The sequence below is a fragment of the Chenopodium album genome, chromosome 25, assembly GCF_948465745.1.
Source record: "Chenopodium album chromosome 25, dcCheAlbu1.1, whole genome shotgun sequence".
NCBI classification, from domain to species: domain Eukaryota; kingdom Viridiplantae; phylum Streptophyta; class Magnoliopsida; order Caryophyllales; family Amaranthaceae; genus Chenopodium; species Chenopodium album.
The window spans coordinates 23625353-23642742 of record NC_137858.1 but is presented as its reverse complement, the minus strand read 5'-3'; the positions used below and the strand labels follow the sequence as shown (position 1 = coordinate 23642742).

General features: G+C 31.4%; 1 protein-coding gene across 1 annotated transcript; it reads right to left on the bottom strand.

Annotated features, from left to right (window-relative positions):
• Positions 1-15274: 15274 nt before the first annotated feature.
• On the bottom strand, positions 15275-17131 carry LOC145613888 (uncharacterized). Its single transcript, XM_081668926.1, has 2 exons — positions 16555-17131; positions 15275-16038 (listed from the first exon to the last, which is right to left on the bottom strand). The coding sequence occupies exons 1-2, from the start codon at positions 17129-17131 to the stop codon at positions 15275-15277; spliced, it is 1341 nt and encodes a 446-aa protein (XP_081525052.1).
• Positions 17132-17390: the final 259 nt, after the last annotated feature.

The following is a 17390-nucleotide window of genomic DNA, read 5'->3' as shown; positions in this document are numbered from 1 at the left end:
CTATATCCACCAACACTGCTACTAACCACCTCAACTAAAACCACCAACACCGGTACTAACCACCCCCGACAAACCCTCAAAGCCCTCCGACAACACCACAGTCTCCCTCTTCGTGATGAAAATATAGGTTTTCAGGTCAAAATTGACCATGAAAAGTTTAGATCTAGAGTTTTCATGGTCAAAATTGGCCTTTTAAACCTGATTTCAATGTTTTTGTGTTTCAAATGATGGTATTTTTTCCGATTTTTTTTTTTATTTTTGTTAATTTTTGGGATGTTATTTGCCTCGGCTGTGGTTTTAGGTGGGTGGTGGGGTGGTTGGGTCATTTTAGGTGGCTGGTGGGGGAGGTTGGTTGGTAGATCTAGGTTGTTGGACTTCGGTCGTGGTTATTGATGGGTGGTGGTTGGTTGGTAGATCTAGGTTGTTGGACTTCGGGTTTTTTTTACCAACAAAGGTGTGTATGAGTTTGGTGATTATTCAATTGGTTGCAGAAAAGGGTTGATAATTCTAAGAATTGGACTTCTTTGTTTCCTTTTTTTTTGGATATTTTGATCTTAGTTTGTGAAATTTTGTTGTGTTTTGATCTGTTTAGTTTCGGGTTTTTTTGGATTTTGCTTTTTCTTCATAGATTTTCTGGGTTTGTGTAATTGTTGTGTTTCTGTTTGAGTAATTTTCTGGGTTCTTGATTTGAATTGTTAATTTCTGGGTTTTAATTGATGTAGAGGTTACTTGATGCAATGCAACAAGGATTCAAGATTTTGATTTTGGAATATTTTTTTTGATGTTGTAATATTTTTTTTATTGTACATAACAATATAACGTTTTTTTCATTGTCTGAATTAATTCATTGAAATTTTTTTTTATTTTTGTTTTGTATTGTACAACAAATTAATGTTGAATATAATCATTGTTTTAATTAATTCATTGTAATTTTTTTATTTTTTTTTGTATTGTACAACAAATTAATGTTAAATATAACGTGATTATATTTCATTGTCTTTTGGGTTTTTTTTTTATTATAATATTATTATTATTGCTGAAAAAAAACAAATAAAAAAAAATATACATGTTATTGCCAAATTCAAACAAAGCTTTTAAAATCAAATGAAAGTCAAATTCATTCAACAAAGCTAATTGAGTCAAATGAAAGTCAAATACATTCGAATAAAGCTTTTTGAATCAAATGAAAGTAAAATGCATTCAACAAAGCTAATTCAGTCAAATGAAAAATAAACACATTCGAACAATGCTTTATGAATCAAATGAAAGTCAAACACATTCATACAAAGCTTTTTGAATCAAATGAATGTCAAACACAATCAAACAAAGCTTTTTGAACCAAATGAAAGTCAAATGCATTCAACAAAGATAATTGAGTCAAATGAAAGTCAAACACATTTAAACAAAGATTTTTGAATCAAATAAAGTCAAATGCATTCAACAAAGCTTTTTGACTCAAATAAAAGTCAAACACATTCAAACAAATCTTTTTAAATCAAATGAGACCAATGCATTCAACAAAGATAATTAAGTCAAATGAAAGTCAAACACATTCATACAAAGCTTTTTGAATCAAATAAAGTCAAATGCATTCAACAAAGCTAATTGAATCAAATGTAAGTCAAACACATTCAAACTAAGCTTTTTGAATCAAATGAAAGTCAAATGCATTCATCATAGGTAATTGAGTCAAATGAAAGTCAAACACATTCAAACAAAGCTTTTTTTAATCAAATGGAAGTAAAATACATTCAACAAAGATAATTGAGTCAAATGAAAGTCAAACACATTCTAAAAAAACTTTTTGAATCAAATGAAAGTCAAATGCATTCAAGAAAGCGAATTGAGTCAAATGAAAGACTAACACATTCAAATTATACTTTTTGAATCAAATGAAAGTCAAATGCATTTAACAAAGATAATTGAGTCAAGTGAAAGTCAAACACATTCATACAAAGCTTTTTTAATCAAATGAATGTCAAACACATTCAAACAAAGCTTTTTGAATCAAATGAAAGTCAAATTCATTCAACAAAGACAATTGAGTCAAATGAAAGTCAAACACATTTAAACAAAGCTTTTAGAATCTAATGAAAGTCAAATGCATTCAACAAAGCTAATTGAGTCAAATGAAAGTCAACCACATTCAAACAAAACTTTTTGAATTAAATGAAAGTGAAATGCAATTAACAAAGCAAATTGAGTCAAATGAAAGTCAAACACATTCATACAAAGCTAATTGAGTCAAATGAAAGTCAAATGCATTATACAAAGCTAATTGAGTCAAATGAAAGTCAAATTCATTATACAAAGCTAATTCAGTCAAATGAAAGTCAAACATATTCAAAAAAAGATTTTAGAATCAAATGAAAGTCAAATGCATTCAACACAGCTAATTGAGTCAGATGAAAGTCAAACACATTCAAACAATGCTTTTTGAATCAAATGAAAGTCAAATGCATACAACAAAGATAATTGAATTAAATGAAAGTCAAACACATTCATACAAAGCTTTTAGAATCAGATGAATGTCAAACACATTCAAACAAAGCTTTTTGAACCAAATAAAAGTCAAATGCATTCAAAAAAGATAATTGAGTCAAATGAAAGTCAAATGCATTTAAGAAAGATAATTGAGTCAAATGAAAGTCAAACACATTCATACAAAACTTTTTGAATCAAATGAAAGTCAAACACATTCAAACAAAGCTTTTTGAACTAAATAAAAGTCAAATGCATTCAACAAAGATTATTGAGTCAAATGAAAGTCAAACTCATTCAAACTAAGCTTTTTGACCCAAATAAAGTCAAATGCATTCAACAAAGCTTTTTGATTCAAATAAAAGTCAAAGACATTCAATCATAGCTTTTTAAATCAAATGAAAGTCAAATGCATTCAACAAGGATAATTAAGTCAAATGAAAGTCAAACACATTCATACAAAGCTATTTTAATCAAATGAAAGTCACATGCATTTAACAATGCTAATAGAGTCAAATGAAAGTCAAACACATTCAAACAAAGCTTTTTGAATCAAGTGAAAGTTAAATGCATGCACTAATGCTAATTGAGTCAATTGAAAGTCAAACACATTCAAACAAAGCTTTTTGAATCAAATGAAAGTCAAATACATTCAACAAAGATAATTGAGTCAAATGAAAGTCAAACACGTTCAAACAAAGCTTTTTCAGTCAAGAGAAAGTAAAATGCATTTAACAAAGCTAATTGAGTCAAATGAAAGTCAAACACATTTGATTGGCCGTCGTCAAAACCTACCAAAGAATAAGTCCTATCTTGGTCTCACTAGCTAATAGCAAGGGTAAGAAAGGGTTGAACCCAAGAGAGGTGTTGAATCACCCACCGAAATATTACCGCATAAATAAGCTAAATGAAGTCGAAATTGGGTTGGTTTTATGTAACAAGTAGTAGTTTAAAATCAACTACAGCTAGGGGAGATTAACAATATTTAGAGGATTCTAGGGCTCGGGTTATTCCACTTAACTTCATCACAAATCACGATTAGCATGGACAAACAAGGTAAAATAAGGGATATAATAGTGGAAATCATCTAAAGCACCCAACTACTCTCTCAAGCTAGAGGGATTACTTGAATCATGAATACAACCTACTCTCGTGGTTACAAAGCATAAAACAAGTGTTAAAGCATAATAACGATGACATGAACATTCCCTTGACTAGAAATTCCTATTCTCATGGCATTTCAAGTCAATCAAGCACAAGGGAGCTAACTCAAGTTCATCTCTCGATCCTTCGTTGAGAAAGCTTGGATAATAGTTCTAGCAATGGCCATATACAAGAACTAAGCAATTAAACCACTTAAGCTCAACTAATTAACACCCAACAAGTACCGAATTAGCACATGCAACAAGTAATTAGTGACTACATTGAGGGTTTTACCCAAACCCTAGAAAATTATATTACTCACAATCCATGGAAATTAAAGCAATTAAGGATTTCAAACAACTCATGAGGATAATTAAACTAAGAATTAAGCTAATTAACAATCTAAACATACAAGAATCAAGCAAATAATTAACAACAAAGCAAGAAGAAATAGGGGAAAAGAGTGAGAAAAATATTACTAGAAGCTTGAACTTGAATAACAATGGAGGAACTTGTCTTCTACAATGATTGAGATTGAAAATTCCAAACTAATAATTAAAATCTAACTAATGATTTGAGTGTATTTGTGTTTCTACAATTACAAACTAAGAGGAAGCACTAAAAACTTAGATGTCGTACAATAAAGCCAAAAGGGGTATTTATAATACCCTCATCAAATAAAAAGGACGGAGAAAACAAGAGTCTGGTACGGCTACAGGTGCGCACGGACGTGCCAGGGGTGGCACGAACGTGCAACCCAAGTGCCACGAACGTGGCACCCTAGGCACGGCCGTGCAGATTTGGTCAGTAGCATCAAAATGAGCCAAGTGAGATGCACGGCCGTGCAGCTTTTGGCACGGACGTGCTGTCTGACTTGCACGGACGTGCTGAAGCCTTGCATGTCCGTGCCAAATCAGGCAATAGCATCTGCTTCCTGCGACAATCCTGCACGGTCGTGCAGGACATGGCACGGCCGTGCAGGGTCTTCTAAGGCCCTTCTCTTCACATTTTCTTCAGTTTTGCTCCATTGTGACGGCTTCAAACCTCGGTCTATCATCCATATGCCTCAAATGATCGTCTTTGGGCCTAAAATTTCAACAATAACACTAACAACCAGTGAAGCAAGGGATACACAAAAATCGATTGAAAATAGGATAGAAGTGAACCAAAATGCTAATATATCAAGTAAACAAGGTTCAAAAATCACCCTAAAATCATATAAAATAACAAGTTATCAACATTCAAAGAAAGCTTTTTGAGTTAAATGAAAGTGAAATGCAATTAACAAAGCTAATTGAGTCAAATGAAAGTTAAACACATTCAAACAAAGCTTTTTGAATCAAATGAAAGTCAAATGCATGCAACAAAGCTAATTGAGTCAAATGAAAGTTAAACACATTCAAACAAAGCTTTTGGAATAAAATTAAAGTGAAATGCAATTAACAAAGCTAATTGAGTAAAATGAAAGTTAAACACATTCATACAAAGCTTTTTGAATCAAATGAATGTCAAACACATTCAACCAAAGCTTTTTGAAACAAATAAAAGTCAAATGCATTCAAAAAGATAATTGAGTCAAATAAAAGTCAAACACATTCAAACAAAGCTTTTTGAATCAAATGAAAGTCAAATGCATTCAACAAAGAAAATTGTGTCAAATGAAAGTCAAACAATTTCATACGAAGCTTTTTGAATCAAATTAATGTCAAACACATTCAAACAAAACTTTTTGAACCAAATGAAAGTCAAATTCATTCAATAACGATAATTTAGTCAAATGAAAGTCAAACATATTCAAACAAAGCTTTTTGAGTCAAATGCATTCAACAAAGATAATTGAGTCAAATGAAAGTCAAACACATTTAAACAAAGGTTTTTGAATCAATTGTAAGTCAAATGCATTCAGCAAAGCTTTTTGACTCAAATGAAAGTCAAACACATTCAAACAAAGCTTTTTGAATCAAATGAAAGTCAAATGCATTCAACAAAGTTAATTGATTCAAATGAAAGTCAAACACATTCATACAAAGCTTTTTGAATCAAATGAATGCATTCAATAAAGATAATTGAGTCTAATGAAAGTCAAACACATTTATACAAAGCTTTTTGAATCAAATGAAAGTCAAACGCATTCAACAAAGATAATTAAGTCAAATGAATTTCAAACACATTCAAACAAAGCTTTTTGAATCAAATGAAAGTAAAATGCATTCAACAAAGCTAATTGAGTCAAATGAAACTCAAACACATTCTAACAAAGATTTTTAAATCCAATGAAAATAACATGCATTCAAAAAGGCAAATTGAGTCAAATGAAAGTCAAACACATTCAAACAAAGCCTTTTGAATTAAATGAAAGTGAAATGCAATTAGCAAAGCTAATTAAGTCAAATGAAAGTTAAACACATTCATACAAATCTTTTTAAATCAAAATGAATATCAAACACATTCAAACAAAGCTTTTTGAACCAAATGAAAGTCATATGCATTCAACAAAGATAATTGAGTCAAATGAAAGTTAAAAACATTAAAACAAAGCTTTTTGAATTAAATAAAAGTCAAACATTCAAGCAAAGCTTTTTGAATCAAATGAAAGTCAAACGTTCAAACAAAGCTTTTTTAAATCAAATGAAAATCAAATGCATTCATCAAAGCTAATTGAGTCAAATGAAAGTCAAAAATTGTAACAAAGCCTTTTGAATAAAACGAAAGTCAAATGCATTCAACAAAGTTAATAGAGAGAAATGAAAGTCAAATAAAATAAAGCTTTTTTAATCAAATAAAATTCAAATGCATTCAAAAAAGCTAATTGAGTTAAATGAAAATAAAACTCATTCAACAAAGATTTTTGAATCTAATGAAATTCAAACACATTCAAACACTTTTAAAATAAAATGAAAGTGAAATGCATTCAACGAAGCTAATTGAGTCAAATAAAAGTCAAACACATTGATACAAAGGTTTTTGAATCAATTGAAAGTCCAATGCAATCAATAAATCTTATTGAGTCAAATGAAATTCAAACTCATTCAACAAATCTTTTGTTATCAAATGAAAGTCAAACACATTAAAACAAAGCTTTTTTAATCAAATGAAAGTTATATTCATTCCACAAAGTTAGTTGAGTAAAATGAAAGTCAAACACTTTCAAATAAAGCTTTTTGAATCAAATGAAAGTCAAATGCATTCAACAAAGAGAATTGAGTCAAATGAAAATCAAACACATTTATACAAAGCTTTTTGAGTAAAATGAAAGTCAAATGCATTCAACAAAGCGTTTTGACTCAAATAAAAGTCAAACATATTCAAACAAAGCTTTTTGAATAAAATTAAAGTCAAATGCATTCAACAAAGGTAATTGAGTCAAATGAAATTCAAACACATTCAAACAATACTTTTTGAATCAAATAAAAGTTAAATGCATTCAACAAAGCTAATTGAGTTAAATGAAAGTCAAACATATTCAAACAAAGCTTTTTGAATCAAATGATAGTCAAACACAATTAAACAAAGCTTTTTGAATTCAATGAAAGTGAAATGCAATTAACAAAGCTAATTGAGTCAAATGAAAGTCAAACATATTCATACAAAGCTAATTGAGTCAAATGAAAATCAAATGCATTCTACAAAGCTAATTGAGTCAAATGAAAGTCAAACACATTCAAACAAAGCTTTTTGAATCAAATGAAAGTCAAATGCATTCAACAAAGCTAATTGAGTCTAATAAAAGTCAAACACATTCAAACAAAGCTTTTTATATCAAATGAAAGTAAAATGCATTCAGCAAAGCTAATTGAGTCAAATGAAAGTCAAACACATTCAAAAAATTGTTTTTGAATCAAATGTAAGTCAAATGCATTTTACAAAGATAATCGAATCAAATGAAAGTCAAACACATTCAAACAAAGCTTTTTGAATCAAATGAAAGTCAATTGCATTCAACAAAGCTAATTGAGACAAATAAAAGTCAAACACATTCAAACAAACCTTGGTAAATTGAATGAAAGTGAAATGCAATTAACAAAGTTAATTGAGTCAAATGAAAGTCAAACACATTATACAAAGCTAATTGAGTCAAATGAAAGTCAAATGCATTTTGCAAAACTAATTGAGTCAAATGAAAGTCTAACACATTCAAAGAAAGATTTTTGAGTCAAATGAAAGTCAAATGCATTCAACAATGCTAATTGAGTCAAATGAAAGTCAAACACATTCAAACAAAGCATTTTGATTCAATTGAAAATCAAATGTATTCAACAAAGATAATTGAGTCAAATGAAAGTCAAACACATTCAAACAAAGCTTTTTGAATCAAATGAAAGTCAAATGTATTAAACAAAGCTAATTGAGTCAAATGAAAGTCAAACACATTCAAACAAAGCTTTTTGAATCAAATGAAAGTAAAATGCATTCAACAAAGCTAATTGAGTCAAATGAAAGTCAAACACATTCAAACAAAGCTTTTGGAATAAAATTAAAGTGAAATGCAATTAACAAAGCTAATTGAGTTAAATCAAAGTTAAACACATTCATACAAAGCTAATTAAGTCAAATGAAAGTCAAATGCATTCTGCAAAGCTACTTCAAATGAAATTCAAACACATTCAAATAAAGCCTTTTAACTCAAAGGAAAGTCAAATGCATTCAACAAAGCTAATTGAGTCAAATGAAAATCAAACACATTCATACAATGCTTTTTGAATCAAATGAAAGTCAAATGCATTCAACAAAGATAATTTATTCAAATGTTAGTCAAACACATTCAAACAAAGCTTTTTGAATCAAATGAAACTCAAATGCATTGAACAAAGCTTTTTGACTCAAATGAAAGTCAAACACATTCAACAAAGCTTTTAGAATTAAATGAAAGTAAACACATTCATACAAAGCTGATTGAGTTAAATAAAAGTCAAATGCATTCTAAAAAGCTAATTGAGTCAAATGAAAGTCAAACACATTCAAACGACGCTTTTTAAATCAAATGAAAGTCGAATGCATTCAACAAAGCTAATTAAGTCAAATTAAAGTTAAACACATTCAAACGAAGCTTTTTGAATCAAATGAAAGTAAAATGCATTTAACAAAGCTAATTGAGTCAAATGAAAGTCAAACACATTCATACAAAGCTAATTTAGTAAAATGAAAGTCAAACACATTCATACAAAGCTTTTTGAAACAAATGAAAGTCAAATGCATTCGATAAAGATAATTGAGTCAAATTAAAGTCAAACACATTCAAACAAAGCTTTTTGAATTAAATGAAACTGAAATGCAATTAACATAGCTAATTAAGTCTAATGAAAGTCAAACACATTCATACAAAGTTAATTAATTCAAATGAAAGTCAAACGCTTTCCACAAAGCTAATTGAGTCAAATGAAAGTCAAACATATTCAAACAAAGATTTTTGAATCAAATGAAAGTCAAATGCATTCTACAAAGTTAATTGAGTCAAATGAAAGTCAAACACATTCAAACAATGCATTTTTAATCAAATAAAAGTGAATTGCATTCAACAAAGCTAATTTAGTCAAATGAAAGTCAAATCCATTCAACAAAGCTTTTTAAATCTAATGAAAGTCAAACCCATTCAAACAAAGCATTTAAAATAAAATGAAAGTCAAATGCATTCAACGAAGCTAATTGAGTCAAATGAAAGTCAAAGACATTCATACAAAGCTTTTTGAATCAATTGAAAGTCCAATGCATTCAATAAACCTTATTGAGTCAAATGAAATTCAAACTCAATCAACAAAGCTTTTTTTATCAAATGAAAGTCAAACACATTAAAACAAAGCTAATTAAGTCAAATGAAAGTTAAATTCATTTAACAAAGTTAATTGAGTTAAATGGAAGTCAAACACATTCAAATAAAGCTTTTTGAATCCAATGAAAGTCAAATGCATTCAACAAATTTAATTGAGTCAAATGAAAGTCAAACACATTCAAACAAAACTTTTTGTATCAAATATAAGTAAAATGCATTCAACAAAGCTAATTGAGTCAAATGAAAGTCAAACACATTCAAACAATTGTTTTTGAATCAATTGAAACTCAAATGCATTCAACAAAGATAATTGAGTCAAATGAAAGTCAAACACATTCATACGAAGCTTTTTGAATCAAATGATAGTAAAATGCATTCAACAAAGCTAATTGTGTCAAATGAAAGTTAATCACATTCATACAAAGCTAATTGAGTCAAATGGAAGTTAAATGCATTCTACAAAGCTAATTGAGTCAAATGAAAGTCAAACACATTCAAACAAAGTTTTTTGAATTAAATGAAATTCAAATGCATTTAACAAAGCTAATTGACTCTAATGAAAGTCAAACACATTCAAACAAAACTTTTTGTATCAAATATAAGTAAAATGCATTCAACAAAGCTAATTGAGTCAAATGAAAGTCAAACACATTCAAACAATTGTTTTTGAATCAAAAGAAACTCAAATGCATTCAACAAAGATAATTGAGTTAAATGAAAGTCAAACACATTCAAACGAAGCTTTTTGAATCAAATGAAAGTAAAATGCATTCAAAGCTAATTGAGTCAAATAAAAGTCAAACACATTCAAACAAAGCTTGTTGAATTAAATGAAAGTTAAATGGAATTAACAAAGCTAATTGAGTCAAATGAAAGTCAAACACATTATACAAAGCTAATTGAGTCAAAAGAAAGTTAAATGCAATTAACAATGCTAATTGAGTCTAATTGCAGCACTGCCACAACACTGCAGCAGCACTGCCACAGCACCGCAACAGAGTAGCAGCAGCAGCAGCTCACTGCCGCAGCACAGCAGCAACACTGTCGCAACAGAGCAGCTGCATTATAACAGCACTGCAGCAGCTGCATTCTGTAAATGACATACCAATTTAATCTTAATTTGTTCGGTTGATTTAGATCCTTGGCAATGGATTGGCATTTCTTTCCCAAGCCTCTTTCTATTTAACGAATATTGGGCAGACTTCTTTTTGAAGGTATCAGTTGCTCTAATAGCTGCAAGTCGTTTCCTAATGCTTTGGTGACACCATTTAGCACGATAACCTTTTGTTGTGAACATCTTACTCACCACATTAGAAAGGCGTCTAAAACATTTTTGCTGCCATCCTTTCTTTACCATTTTTTCCATTGAAGGATCCCAAGAGAACTTAGCCTTTTGAGCAATGATGCACCACTTGTTAGTGATATATAATTTATTAAAGGAAAAATTGATTTTGAATTTTAAAAAATATCAGGTTTCATAATGAAAAATACCTTAAAGGCTTTCCACCAAATTGCTTTTGCTTCTTTCGGAACCTTAGCCCAGTTAATCCATGGCCCCATAAAATAAGTCTTATATGAAGTTTCAACAACTTCATCTACAACTTCACGAAAATGAAACCTGTTTCATAAACACTGAAATTAGAAACAATATATATATATATATATATATATATATATATATATATATATATATATTCCTCCGTTTCTATTTAGTTGACGCGTTTGATTTAGGCACATATATTAAGGAGAGGAGAGAGAGTGATAGAGAATGAAAAGGCAAGTGGGGTAGCTTGTAAATGCAAGGCAAAAAATTTACCTAAAAAGGAAACATGTCAACTAAAAAGAAACTTCCTAAAAAGGAATACGTGTCAACTAAAAAGAAACGGAGGTAGTATTAACTAAGGTTACTCACCGTCCCTCAGTTTTGTGCAATACTTGAGAAGCATCTGGATTACCCGTGTCATCAGGAAACTCTACTTCCTCTTCATTTTCGTTATAGCCAGCACCATCTGCATGATCAATTTCCATCTCCTCTTGATCCCTATATAGTTCTTCCATATGAGAATTATCATTCATTTCACCATGTGATGGTGTTTGTTGAGAAGAAAGTTGTGATGAAACATTAGGTTGACGCCTAATGATTGGACCCCTTCCATTAAAGCCACCTCTAGTTAGAACTATTTTTGTGTATCTGCACACTAGAAAATGAGAAAAGACAAGGTAATATAGGCACTGTAAGAGTTAAATATACTAAAGAAGTAATATTAACTATATGATATAAATTTCATATAATATAAAATTTAATTATCAAAATTACAATAACAAGAAGTTAAAGGCATTAAAAATATTTGAAAATTAAGATAAACCAAAGTAAAAAGTAAAATGTCTAATCTAAAATGAACTATTTTCTTCATCTTCCTCGTCATCATCATCTTCCTCTAATTCCTCCTCCTCCTCCTCCTCCTCCTTCTCCTCCTCATCCTCTCCCTCTTCCACTTCCTCATATTCATTACAAGAAAGCTCTTGGACTTCTTCCTCACCTACTTCAAATTCAGATAACAAAGGAGGATTTTCAATTGAAGCAACTTGGAATGCATTAGGCTCAACGGGCGCATCAATAACTCCTCTTGCCTTAATGTTGAAAACAAACCACCACTAATTTCTTTCATTACTACTACTACTACTAGGACAAGGAGTATAATATACTTGTTCGGCTTGATATGCCAGTACGAACGGATCATATTTTGGATATCGTTTTGAATGGTTCACCTCAACAAGATTATACTTATCATGTATCCTAATGCCAGATCCAACATCAAACCACTCACACTTAAACAACATTGTTGTATAACGCTTTCTTGCTCCAACATAAGTTAACTCTATTATTTCTTGTAGAATTCCATAATAATCACTTCCTTGGACACTTTTCACACATATACCATAATTCATAGTTGACTTGTTGTAACACCCCAATAATTCTTCCTTTTCCAAACCACTTACTTTAAATAAAATAGTGGAGAACCATTGACATGTTACCGCCACGTGTTAAAACATTAAGGCTTTATCAAAGTATTGCAGCGGAAAACCAAACATAATTTTTTAAAATAACACAGTTCAGAAAACGAATAAGCCAAGGCTTACAAGTTGGAACCATAAAGGCCCTTATTTAAAACCAAACCAGTAATCAAAATCCATGACATAAACGAAATAGCAAAGCATAAATAAGTTCAACACAAGAATCGAATACTCTCAATCACACAATCCCTTGACAATGCGTTTGTCAAATCCCTGAACTTCACATCATCAAGCTAACCTGTGCAATACTGCTCCCCAATAATACAAGTGTAATAATTGGATCATCACAGGGTCATTGAAAGGCGAAGGCCTTGACCAAAGAAAGACACACACAAAAGTACGCAATCAGCAAAGCTGAGTACATACAAGTTACAACGCACAAAACCTAGCATGCTCAACTAATTAAAGTAAATAAACATATAACACAAATTCATTAATCAAGACTCCACACTTAAACAATTCAATTGACTCAACATACTTACTAACCTAAACATGACACTACTTGCAACGAAGTAGACATGTACGTACCTCGTGTAAACAATCCTTTGCGCAAATTTTAATCACTTAAAAGTCTCCTAAGGAATAATCACCTCCTAGAAAATAACCCATAATCACAAATTAATACATATAAAAAATTTCAGCAATATAATCTACATTAAAAGTCCTTAAAACTTCCTTTAAAACATGTTTTTATGCTTAATTAATCATTAGAAATTGACTAGGAACAAAAGCCCCAAATTAATTAGTCATTAGAACCCTAAAATCCCAATTTCAATATATTAAAACCCTAGGTTTTATAATTATAAAATCTGAAAATTATAATAACAATTATAAATCTGAAATTAATAATTTAAACTATCAAAAACATGATTTTGATACTAAAAATATAATCTTTATACTACAAAAATAAAACCCAAAACAAAAGTAATAATTTTGAAGCAAAATATAAGAAAACAAAGGAGGAAGAAGGGGGAAAAGGTGGCTGCGGTGGTAGGCGCTAGCTGGGTGGTCGCCGGCGACCAGGTGGCGGCGGCAGGGAGGCCCGCCGGTGGTGGCAGCAGCCATGAACAGGAGCAGCAGCAATGGTAGTTGGGGGAAGCAGTGAGCATGGCTCACGTAGGAAGGAGGAGGAAGCTCACGTAGGAAGGAGGAGGAAAAGAAAAGAAAGAAAAAAAAGAAAAGGAAAAGAAAGGAAGAAAAAAAAAAAGAAAAAGGAAAAAGAAATTAAAGGAAAAAGAAAATAAAGGAAAAATAAAATAAAGAAAATAAAGAGGAGGAAATATAAGACTAACCTTTTGTGTGGGGAAAAAAATTTGGGGATGTATGGGGTATTTATAGGGGAGATAGTGGTGTAGGGTTAGTTTTAAGATTGGGCCTCCTAAAATTAATGGGCCAATTAGATAAATGAAATGGACTAGCTTTTTTTAATATGTATGGCATAAATGTAGAATGGACAATTAAAAATCCTTTTAGAACAAAATCAATTATCAACCCAAAAATAATTTGGAACTTTAAAACTTAAATCTCGGAAAAACACACATAAATATTATAAATGAAATAAAAATTCATTTATAATATATTTATAAATACGGGGGATTACACTTGTTTTTTCCATGAGAAAGAGTATGAAAATGATAGCCATTGATGTGATAGTGATTAAATTTTCGAACTCTTGTTAGTGGTCCAAATGCTAATGAGCGAACAATGTCATTTTTGATGCCCTTTTCCAAAACCTATATTAATCAAAGGTTCAAAATGTCATTACGGTCATATACTAACATGCTAAAAACACTAGTTAATCATATATTTAATTAGTATTTTATATTAGTTAAGTGACTTACATAATCTTAGAACCAATCAGGATATATGTCTTCATATTTGATCCAAACTTCATCTGAACTTTGGCATCTATGTTCTCTGATCATTTGTTCTTCAAACAAACTGTTAATTATATTAGTATGTAAACATATAGATATGTTACGAGCGACATGTTATGGTACTTTTATAGAAATTTACCTTTCATATTGCTGTAGAGTTTCACAATTACTTAGAACATATCGGTGAGCAACTTTGTAATCTTTTTCAACAAGGTAACAAAATTGACCTTCTAACGAACTATGTCCAAAAGTTGAAGAGAACATCTCAGGTAAGTCAGGATTATTGTTCAATTCACTTTTAGCATGTGCACCCAATCCTAAATCCTTCACCTTAGAGCCAACTTCTTCTTCAAAATAAAGGGAGCAAAAATTTGTTACCTCCTCGAGTAGGTAGGCATTACAAATTGAGGCTTCTACTCGCGCTTTATTACCCACTTTCCACTTTAAATGGTATAAAAACCTATAATAAAAAATGCTAAGTATCTTCAAATTAATTTTAAAAAAAAGAAAGTAAAAGATGAATTTTATATAATTACCTCTCAAAAGGGTACATCCACCTATATTGAACCGGCCCACCAATTTTTGCCTCATATGGCAAATGAATAGGAAGATGCTCCATACTATTAAAAAAACCAGGCGGAAATATTCTCTCTAATTTGCAAATAATTTCAAGAATATTTTCTTCCAATCGCACCATGTCAGTAATTTTTAAGGTGGTGGCGCAAAGATCTCTAAAAAATTGGCTCAACTCAGTAATAACATTCCACACATTTAAGGGTAACAAGTCTTTAAATACCGCTGGTAGCAATCGTTGCATAAAAACATGACAATCATGACTTTTCATACCGAATAGCTTACACTCCTTTAAATCAACGCATCTACCTAAATTAGAAGCATATCCATCAGGAAACTTTAATTTCTTCACCCATTCTCAAATAAGTTTCCTTTTCTCTTTAGGCGACACAAAAGGAGCATTCGGTTTTAAAGTCCGTTTTTCCCCTTTACTATTAACAACATCTTGCGCCTCCAATTTTCGTCGTTTACAATACTCCCCCAAGTCTCTTCTTGCTTTCACATTGTCTTTAGTTTTACCCTTAACATCCATTACAGTGTGAAACACATTATCAAATATATTTTTTTCAATGTGCATGACATCAAGATTGTGGCGTATCAAGAGCTTGCTCCAATATCGAAGCTCCCAAAAGACGCTCTGCTTTGTCCAATGGTGGAACTTTCCATATCCTTCTGCCTCGTTATCATCACCCCTTATTTGCTCAACAGTTTTTGGAAATAAAGATACTCGATTCCAAATGTCCTCACCACTCATTCGTGGTGGTGGGGAATCATTCTCAACTCTGTCTTTAAAAAAAGCACTCTTATTTTTTCGAAAATTATGATCAAGGGGTAAAAACTGACTGTGACAATTAAACCAACTTTGTTTTCCACCATTTTTAAGAGTGAAAGCCTTAGGGTTTTCCATACAATATGGGCAAGCTAATCTACCCGACGTGGTCCATCCTGAAAGCATGCCATAAGCCGAAAAATCACTAATAGTCCAAAGCAATGCAGCCTTCAATTGAAAATTTTGTTTTTGCGAGATGTCGTAAGTCAGTAACCCAACCTCCCGTAATTGCTTTAACTCTTCAATAAGAGGTTGCAAGTACAAATCGAGATTCCCTTTAGGATTCTTCGGACCTGGAATTATCAAACTTAGAAACATAAAAGGTTTCTTCATGCACAATTCAGGTGAAAGATTATAAGGAGTTAAAATGACGGGCCAACAAGAATATTGCCAACCTGTCTTTCCAAATGGTGAAAATCCGTCGGTACAAAGACATAGTCGGACATTTCTAGGCTCCGCAGCATAAGAAGGGTACTCTTTATCTAGGTGTTTCCACGCCTCTCCATCACTTGGATGAGACATAAGGCCATGAACTCGAGGATTATCTTTATGCCACCTCATCTGCTCCGCAGTAGATCTTGTTGCATATAATCTTTGTAATCTCGGGCCTATAGGAAAGTAAATAAGAGCACTATGAGGAGAATTGTTTCCACTTTCTCTAAGTGTCTTATAACGACTTCCTTTGCAATATAGACATTCTTTGAGATCTTTGTGTTCCTTCTAAAATAACATACATCCATTTGGACATACATGAATCTTTTGGTGCAGAAGTTCTAGCCCTTCAAGCAATTTCTTAGTCTTGTAAAAACTATTTGTCATCTTGTTTTCATCTGGGCACATGTCTTTCATTAAGGAAGCAACACCATCTATAGCTTTATGTGGAATATTATACTCGCACTTGGTGTTTGCCATCCTTGCAGCAGCAGACAATACAGACAACTTGCAGCCATCATACAATTGCTCTTCCGCTGCCTTCAACATGTCAAAGAACTTCTTGTAACTAGCATGTGGCTCTTCTTCAATATTTTCTAAACCACCTTCTAGTCCAAAGGCATCTAATACCATGTTTCTATATGGGTTCAATGCATCCTCGGTGGATATGGAGCTGCTACTTTGGGATTCTCTTTGGAAGTGCAGTTCACCATGAAAAACCCATTGGAAATAGTTAGGCAAAAAACCATGCCTATAGAGATGCTCATTAATGGTATCAAGATCTTGATAAGGAATATTTCGACACTGTGCACATGGACATTTCATCACACCATCTATCACGACATTGTCTTGTGTGGTAGCAAATGTAATAAATTCATTGACCTTTTTTGCAAAGGTTGGACTAAGGAATTTTCCTTCTAACCGTTTAAACATCCATGCTCGATCCTCCCTCATTATATAGCAGTTTCACTAAAAAATAAATGATACAAAAAGCATAGACAAAGTAAGTAAAGCACTTAGACGAATGACATTCTTTTAGGTCATTTAACTATTTAAGGTCATCAAAATGAAAATTATTGTTACCAATTAACATCATATGAGAAGAAGCGTTCCCATTTTCTACACACTCTTTCTAATGAACTTGAAAAGGCTTGATTCATGTCTAATATATGTATTTATAAATTCCTAAGAAAATAAATCACAAAAAAAAGCA

Coding starts and splice junctions, on each gene's coding strand:
- LOC145613888 (XM_081668926.1), bottom strand. CDS start 17,131: ATGAGGGAGGATCGAGCATGGATGTTTAAACGGTTAGAAGGAAAATTC. Junction 16,039..16,554: donor TGAAAACAAGATGACAAATA/GTTTTTACAAGA, acceptor TGATAATTCCAG/GTCCGAAGAATCCTAAAGGG.